We start from the raw sequence: 9,359 nt of genomic DNA, 5'->3' as shown, positions 1-9,359 counted from the left end.
AAAAAAAAAAAAAAAAATACGAACCTGTAAGAATTCCTGCCGAGAATGTACCCATCAAAGGTGTATGGAATCGTGAACTGACCTTTCCCATCCATTCGAATATCAATCCGTCGGATGCCATCGCATAAATAATTCGTGGTAATGGGAACATCGCCCCTAATAAACTGTACGAATAAACGATTTCCATAGATTAAAAAAAAAAATTAATCGAGAATATTTCTGTACTTACACACACATATATATATACGTGTGCACGTATAGAAACGCATAATCGAATTTTACCTTGAACATAGACCGCAAATGGCACCTATCGTTACCAGCCATTTCGCCCAATTCCAACCGATGTGATCGAATAATTCCGGAAACGGGGCATCCTCATTCTGCTCGTAATAGGGAAGGACAGTAGTCAATACTGTGGATACACCGAAATACGCAAGAAAGACGACAGTCAATGATGCAACGATTGCTATTGGAATCGATTTTTGTGGATCTTTCGCCTCCTCCCCTGTAGTCGCGACACAATCGAAACCGATGAATCCATAAAAGCAGGTTGCCGCTCCGCTTATAACACCCGCTATACCGTAAGGCATGAATCCTCCACTACCATATTTGCAATTTTCTGCCGTACACGTTGGCTTCGTTTTCCAATTATTTATGTTGGCTTCATGTCCCAAATATATATATATATATATATACAAAAATATTTCTTATTTCAGGTATGAATTATAAGCGAAATATTACCTTTAAGAGATCCAGCGATTATGACGAATAAAACTACGGAAAGATTTGTAAGCGTAAAGAAATTATTCGCTACCGAAGATTCCTTTGCACCGAACGCCAACGCAGCTATCCGGGACAATAGATATTTTAATTAATGAATAAAATTAAAAGCGAAGTGTATAGTATTAAAAATTTCTCTCTGTTTTTAACGTACGATAATTAATTTTCTCGATAATTTCATACCGGAAAAGATTAGGGTTACTCCAAAGGCAAAGAAATCCGGATAAGAAGAAAGGTGATCGATGTCGATATGTGCCGCTGTTTCGAACGCGTTTCTCATAGTATTATTGAACAAAGCGTCTACGTAAGTGCTCAGTCCTCGCACTACGCTAGCCGAGCCAATTACGTATTCGAGAATTAACGTCCAACCGATCAGAAAAGCTGTAAATTCTCCCATTGTTACATAACTGTATATATACGCTGATCCCGCACGTGGTACTCTTGCACCGAATTCCGCATAACACAGACCTAGGTTGGAAAAAAATTCGAATTAAATTTTCTTCTTTATCGATCTAGCAAAAGAAGATAAAATCGATGAAATAGCGACGAGTCAAATTTGAATTATATACCTGCAAACATGGATGCAATCGCGGCAATGGCAAACGAAACTATTACGGCAGGGCCTGCGATTGTTTTTGAAACAGAGCCTGCGAGAACGTACACACCCACGCCAAGAGTCGAACCTATTCCGAGAGCCGTGAGATCCAATGTCGACAGACATCTTGCCAATCTTGTATCCTGAGAATAATCCACCTCTTTCTTCCGACTAAACATCTTGTACAAAGTTTTTAATTTCCAGATCTTCATTTTATACAACTGAAAGTAACAAGTGTTAATATCCAAGTGATAGACGTCAGAATTTTTACGTAAGTTTGTATAAGAAGGAGAAGAATGAAAACTGTTCAAAGACTTTGCCAATCGATGATATGAACGGACTATTTAATCGAAGATATCGTTTCTATACCTTTTTAATTTTCTTATCATTTAAAATACAATCAAATCAATTTTTGTCTATAGATCATAAAAGACTATACTGCGAATGAACGATGGACTACCGGCTCGATAGAGAACATTCGATTTGTGACTAAAGAAGCGTTAATTAAAATATTTTTAAATCGAGCTCAAAGATCGGTCGTGGTGCGAGCAAAACAGAATCATTCAATTGGTCGGAATTGCTTCACCGCAATTGAATAGATTAAAATTGTTCAATCTCATCAATATCAGCCATCTGCTCATAATATTGATCTTAACATTATAACTGATACAATCTGATCATTCTATTATTATTTTGTTGATTTTACTGATAAGTTTAGATAGTGTAAAAAGAAGTGTTTTTTTTTTTTGGTTTCATATATCAAATATTTTTCCTTCTTCTGATTTTATTCTTTTCATATTTTATCGTTATTTTTAATTATATCATTTTATATACTCATTTATGAAAATTATTCACATTCATGTAACTTGAATATACATATTATTTATTAGATATAATTTCTCTTTTATTGATGATCAAACAAGCTTTTCACAAATAAATAATAAAATTATCCGCAAAGTTTTAACGTCCCGCATCGATATAATCGATATTATGAAATGAACAATGAACGATACTGAATACTAATTTGAGAATATATTTTTATTAGAAATTAACATATTTTGATAATTTCGAGTCTATCATATTTTTAGAAAAAATAAATATATTGTACTTACGTGAATATCGTACGTCAAAAAATAATTATCAAAGATATCGTTCAGAAAATGATACTGGTTTTAACACTTTAAACTTATTCTGTGTTGATTAGTATGAATTCATTGTAAATAATTATTCTCCACTCCGCTTATCTATACTAAGTATCGGATATTCTCTACACAATGTGATATATAATACGTTACAAAAAGATATGATTATTTAATTTCTCACGTTACGTTTATCAAAACGACGATTCACTGGATTAGAAAGAGTAATAAAAAGAAAATAAGGAGGAAAAATGTTAACAAAAAACGTATTGCATATATTTCAAACAATTTTATTCACAAATATAAAATATCAAATAATATATTTTTTTTTCGCTAAAATATGCTCAAACGATATTTTATTGGACGGATATATGTAATAGGCATAATTAAACTAATCTTTTATACCTATTTGAAAATACTTTTAAATTAACTTATAAATATTTAAATTGAATATTTTAAATTGAAATTTGTTATTCGAATAATATAAAATAATATTACTAAAATATATAATTATATATAAAATATATAAAATATTATAAAATAAAATTGAATAAAATTTGTATAAATTATTGTAAATTATTTCTAAATTGTAAATTATTTTTAAATATAAATTACTTGAAATAATTATTACATTTCAAGTTACAATTTATCATTTTCGATTAAATATAATTTTCCAAAATCAGACCGTAACTCATGAATTCAAGCCTTCATAATGATAAAATGATTGAATCGAATAATTATGGAGAAAAATACAGGCGAGTAGAAATAGCCAATAATGGCTAATGAATCGCAAATAGATCGATTACCTTTGCCATAAATGCAAAAATATCAATGCAACGATAACGGTCAACCCATAAGCATGTAATTTTTCCGCCATGGAAATCACATAATAATTGCACTTATCTCCTTGACAGCAGTCAGAACATTTCCAATCTTGATACCAAATATATGTGCAATCATCCATATTAGCACGTTTTATTCGTTCACATTCTTTTTTTGTAGCACATCTTTTTGATACGTAATATTGTTTTTTTGCTCCTTGTGACCAGTATGGTGTACCTATAAAATTTATTTATTTACAATAATAATATCATGCTAAGAATGCAGATTTTTCGTTTTTATATGAATAATTTATTTTAATAAATCATTGTTCATTACGTATAAACATAACCTCAAAAATCATTAAGGCATATGAAAATTTTATACTAGTTCCTTTACTTACTTCCCCATTTAATTTCCGTCAAACAAGTATCTTGATGTTGTTCGCAAGTTTTTGTACTTTTTAAACATTTTTCTCTATTACCTTCTTGATCGGTACATACATAGCATTCGAGGGCGTGGCCTAAAAATATTTATAAATAAACAAACATTCGATAAACCATTATTCATATAACATACTAAATGACAAGTAACATGTGATGAATATCATCCAATAGAATTTTGATAATTTCATTATAATTCACAAATCAAAATTTTATTACAAAAAAAAATAAGAAAAAAATCACTTTAAAATCTTTTAAATAATGGAACGTTGGAACGTTTAATTAAATCGATCATACGAAAAGATCAAATTGTTAAGGTTGGTATGACTGACAACATTAACGCCCTCTACGAAATTCAAAAGATCCTATAAAAGATATAAATTAAAAGAAAATATGTATTTATGTATTAAAATAAAAATAAAATATTATTAATCAAATGATTAAAAGTTCTTTTATATCATTTGAATATTATTTAAATTAAAATTAAAAGTTTTTTTTTCAATCTTTTTTGTCAATCGTTAAAATTAAAGTTAAATCAAAGAAAAGAAGGAAAACGTCTATTTAATATATCAAGTTTATAATAGCACATTATGAAAAAGTAATATGTTATAAAAAGTTATCAAATTTATAAGAAACGTTTTGTCCATACGTGAGAAGTTCATGCATGATCTAGTTATTAAAAATAGCTAATGGAGATATTATTGACTCACGCATTAAAACTCGAATTAAAATTTTTCCGGATTGATCAGTTTAGGATCAAATTATTGCTATAGGAATCTATAATTATTCGAGCATTGAAATATTTGGCTTTAAATTATCTATTTTGAATTTTATATAATTTAATTTGATTTCAATTTACGACACGATTTAAGATTAAAGATTAAAATATGAATCCTCGAAATGAAAATTATCTTTTTTTTATAATACAAAACGATCAATACAGTGACGAGTTTTAGTTATGAAAAGATTGGAAACACGTTAAATTGTTATATTTGAAATATATTGACTGTTATAATATTATATGTTGATATGTATGTAAGTATATATGTATGCACATAAAATGAATAAATATATAAAGATAAAAGTTGAAAGATAGAAATAGGATTGCAACATTCTGGCACGCTAGAAGCGACATGTAGTAAGAAATCAAGATTGGAATGTAAGAAAGAAGCACTAAAAAAATAACGAACAATAGGGAAACAAGGGAGAAAAGAGACAAGACAGCAGGAATACAAGGAGAAGGTTATCTAGTGCATTCGATATCCCCTCTCTACCGTAGGTAGCAACTCTCCCTCGGGGTTTCGGTGAGGTCGTATATGCTCGCGGTTCTCGCGGATGTCGAATGTCGATATTCGAGTGCGCGGCGCAGGCTGAGCAGTAGCAATGTCGAGCCACTGCGCCGAGAATCTAAAATTATCGGTCTGTTCGAGAGAGGGGAAGGTATGTGCATCGGCAGAGGGGCCGAGAGAAAACACAAGAGAATGAGAGGGAGTAAAAGAGGGGAAATTTACGAACGATGTAGGAAAAAAGAGAAGAGAGAAGAGCACGGGAGAAGAAGAACAAAGCATAAGAATGGACGTAAACATATGTAACTAAAAGAAAAAATGGTAAAAATATCATGGAAGGAGGAGGAAAGAATAATCATTTTCTAATTCATTTTTATTATATTCCAAGCTAAATGCAAAGAGGAAAATGCAAAGAGAATGGAGAATGGAATAGATTAAAAGGGAAAAATTGGTATTCGAAAAAAGAGAGAAGAAAAAGAAGAGAAAAGGGATGAGAAGTTGAATAAAAGGAAAATGGTAGAGATAGAAGTGCGGGTGGGCAATGGTTGAGCAAGACAGGATGGAGGGGTTAAGGGGTTAAGGACGTGGAGCATAGGTGAGCGCGCGCGCGCGTATCGGCATAGGTAAGAAGAGTGGAAGAACGAAAGGGAAGGGTGAAGCGGGAATGTGAGATGCAGGCATGGAAAACGGGGTGGTGGCGATGGTGGGAGGAGGCGAAGGTGGTGGTGGTGATGGTAGAGGTGGTGGCGGCGGTGGCGTTGGCAGCGAGCGGCGAGGGCAGCAGAGTCGGTGGCCGTCGGTCTCGACACGAGTTACCGTGACAAGTGCATTACCTATTGCACGTCGACCGAGTACACACACACACACACCATATTCACACATACGTCCATACATATACACACATCACACACGTACACATACTAAAAACGACACGTCGTCGTTGAGAGTGTTTCGACAGACGCGTGACAAACGGATTTTTCTCTTTCCTCATCTCTATTTCTTTTCTTTCTTTTCCGTCACCTTTTCCTCACGTTTCCTTTTTCGTTTCCGAGCGTTTCCGAGCGCATCGCGATTGGCTCGCTCGGACATCGCTCGCTTTTCCCCTTTATCAAGGGTCGGATTCGTGTACGCGCGTGCATCTTTCGACTGACTGGAGAAGAATCAACAGAAGGATAGAAGCAAAGTATCGCACGGAATTTCACCCTGATCGGTCAGTAGCAAGATCGACAAGTGGAGCGCGCGATGGCGGACGATCAAGAAGCAAACAACACGTGCGAGGATTCCCTCGGGCCCGGCGATGCAAACACCGCATTCGCTAAGAAAATTCGAGGACGAAAAGGAGCCCTGAAGAAAAAGAATGTCTACGTGGTCAAGAATCACAGTTTCATGCCTCGTTTCTTTAAGCAACCAACCTTCTGTAGTCATTGCAAGGACTTTATATGGTAAGTCTTTCAAATTTTCTCGTCGTCATCGTATACGTATGCGCGTTCCATCGCACTTTTGTGACATTTTGTTTCTTCGTATCATCGCTCTATTTTTTTTCTTCCTTCTCCCCTTCTTCTCTATCGATTATTTATTCCATTCCTGATCAAATATCTCAAGTTTTTTTTGCCCAATTCCATTCAAAATTTCCAGTTATTTCTTTCACTTCTTTTTTTCTCCTTTTTCTATTTGACACGTATATTTTTTTCTCTTTCTTTGTTCTTTGATAATACATAAATCCAGTGGCCGATAGTTGCCGGTAGAGTAACTCGAGCAACGGTTAAACGGTCCGTCCTTGAGAATACTCGCGCTTCGTCTAAATTAGAAACAACGACCGGATGAGAGATCAATTCGAGCGCGGGATTTTCGAACGATTTTAAACGAATCAATCATGCATGAAACGAGTACGATTTTTTGCCTTCCAAGTTATACCGGTTCTATGACATTCGTGCGACGATCAATCGTGTTTTTCATAGATAGAATCGAAGAAAGCAGAATGACATTGAATATCGATTATAACTACGATAAAAAAAACGGTCGTAATAGCAATATATAAATCGACAATATGATATATCGAAATTGTGTAAGAAATTTTTTTTTCAGTTAAAGTTGTTTAGTCTATCTTATTTTCAATACGATTTTATTTTACTACCGGTATAACCAGTAATGATACGTAAACGATTGATTGAAACGTTAATCGATCGAAAAAAAAAAAAGGTTACAGTATATCATAACCCGGACGGTGTCTAACGAGTAACATTTACTCGTAGTTGAAACGGTTACAGGCATTGACGCACAATAGCGAGCGACCCAGTAACCAAACTAACTTGTTTCGCCGACATCGATTTTGCCGTTCAGAACGGACGCAACAGACATTTCCGATCCAATTCTTTCCTATCTTTTGTTTCGTTTGCCTTCTTTACCGCAAAATGCAAAGGAACGTGAAACGTGAAACGACGACGAAGAAATCGTTTCGATCCTCTTAACGATTGTCGTTTTTTCCCTCTCGTTCGATTCGTTCGATTTTCCTTCGTTCCAATTTGATTCGATTAAAGAGATCGGCGATAATTGGGTTAAATTGTTTCAAACACGGTTAACTGATCCATCTCTATATCTATGACTCTTTTCGAGACAATCGAGACAATCCGATCTATCAGATCGAATCAGACTTATGTATAATCAAAGCGAAAATTAAATCTGCTCGTTCTATTTTTTTTCTTCGCGAGTAAAATTTCACTTTACCATTCGAGTTATCATCAGTTTGAAGGACAATATGATCGCGTTATGAAATATGAAATCACAAAAGACAATGACGTCACGTATTTTCTGTCTAATTTTTTTTTTTACAAAGAAAATAGCGAATTATTTGTTCGATTTCGTTATCCAATGCGAACGTCTTTCTAAGGATCGACAAAAGAATCGACATGGATGACCGCAAGATTTATTATTTCACTGGCTTCTGTCTATTCGTGAATCACGTGTACCGATCGTGAGGCGTAACGTATTTAAAACCATAAGTCGTTATCGAGTTGTGCGGTTTCGCGTGACGAAACTTGTTTTATCCGTGTCAGGACAACGAATACGAATACGTGCACGTCTTTCGTTTTTAATTACATGCTTACATTTTTTTTTTTCTATTATAACGTGTATTCGATCGTTTGATAATGTCAAACATTCGAAAACATTCGATCAATTTTCCTTCTCTTCTTTCTTGGATAAAATAAGATGGAAAAAAAAAATACATTTCTTCGTCGATTGATCTGATTATACTGCGAATAAAGATAGCGAAAAAAAATTGAATGCTCGTTACGAAGCACCGATGCGTGGATAACGATACGTGGTTTGAATTAATGGCGAAGCAGCACTAGTAGCGATCAAACGAAATGAAACGATACGAGCTCGAGTTTCGTAAATCGACGGAACTTTTATCCGCGTTAATTTTAATGGAATTTCAACGCGAAACGTCGTCACACAAGAAAATTCCACTCGTTATTGTTGAATAAACATCGATCTATCGATTTGCTTCGATTAAACAGAACTACGTTCGTTTCTGACGTAATTTATATCACGCTCAATTCGATAGCGCATATTTTCGATCGATCGAATATCTTTGCTCTTTGATTCGAACAATAATATAAAGTTGAATTTACGTATCTCGATTTTCAGAGATAAGTTTGGTGTCAATGTTATAAATTAATTATAACAGAAAGTATCAAAACTGTTTAAATAAATGTCTCGTTGTTGTATCTTGTAACTTTTTGCTCGGTTTTTCACTTAACAACGATAAGGCGACAGAATTACATTATCGAATGTGACTAACGATAATAGAATATAGTCTCTACGAATGATCGCAATCTGGGAAAAAGAGAATTCGAATAGGACGCGTTGAAAAATAAACGTTGCGATTACCGAATAAACAAACCTATTCCATTTTATTTGTGCGTGTGTTCGCCTGTATACTTGAAATTCGACTGAATTTCAGGACACGGATTCCGATAATCCCGGTCATTCCTTGAGAATTCACGAGAATCCTATCGCGTTGATCGTATCGCCGCGGCTGGTTACTTAACACTGAATAACTTTGAATTTCGATTCACCAACGGTCGTTCGTGGAATAACCTTGGAAATTTTGTCCGTTCGAAATTAAAAAAGACATCGCTGCGACGATTTATTTACGATATTTTTCCGACCCATATATATCATTTCATCGCGCACGAAGAAATTCCGTTCCACGCGAAATCTAGAAAAGCGATCGTGGTCTGGCCTTTGGCCAGCGGTTCCCAACTGCCTGTTGAATTTTTCCATCTTACTCGAA

General features: G+C 34.3%; 2 protein-coding genes across 2 annotated transcripts in view; one reads left to right on the top strand and one right to left on the bottom strand.

Annotated features, from left to right (window-relative positions):
• LOC102674184 (cationic amino acid transporter 2-like) overlaps window positions 1-4,101 on the bottom strand; it is a 5,290-nt gene extending 1,189 nt beyond the window's left edge. Inside the window, exons 1-8 of the mRNA XM_006621695.2 lie at window positions 3,913-4,101; window positions 3,737-3,856; window positions 3,389-3,573; window positions 1,350-1,596; window positions 964-1,248; window positions 742-846; window positions 283-661; window positions 8-164 (exon numbers count right to left, since the gene is read on the bottom strand). Of these exons, the coding sequence (XP_006621758.1) occupies window positions 8-164; window positions 283-661; window positions 742-846; window positions 964-1,248; window positions 1,350-1,596; window positions 3,389-3,573; window positions 3,737-3,856; window positions 3,913-3,967 (1,533 nt within the window). The 5' untranslated portion in view covers window positions 3,968-4,101. The remainder of the gene's footprint in view (window positions 1-7; window positions 165-282; window positions 662-741; window positions 847-963; window positions 1,249-1,349; window positions 1,597-3,388; window positions 3,574-3,736; window positions 3,857-3,912) is intronic.
• A 1,709-nt stretch (window positions 4,102-5,810) lies between these two features.
• LOC102674049 (protein kinase C, brain isozyme) overlaps window positions 5,811-9,359 on the top strand; it is a 17,240-nt gene continuing 13,691 nt past the window's right edge. Inside the window, 1 exon segment of the mRNA XM_031513300.1 lies at window positions 5,811-6,504. Coding sequence (XP_031369160.1) covers window positions 6,305-6,504 — 200 coding nt within the window. The 5' untranslated portion in view covers window positions 5,811-6,304.

The sequence above is a fragment of the Apis dorsata genome, unplaced genomic scaffold (genome assembly GCF_000469605.1).
Source record: "Apis dorsata unplaced genomic scaffold, Apis dorsata 1.3 scaffold_631, whole genome shotgun sequence".
NCBI classification, from domain to species: domain Eukaryota; kingdom Metazoa; phylum Arthropoda; class Insecta; order Hymenoptera; family Apidae; genus Apis; species Apis dorsata.
The sequence above is the reverse complement of the archived record's forward strand: the minus strand, read 5'-3'. Positions and strand labels throughout refer to the sequence as shown.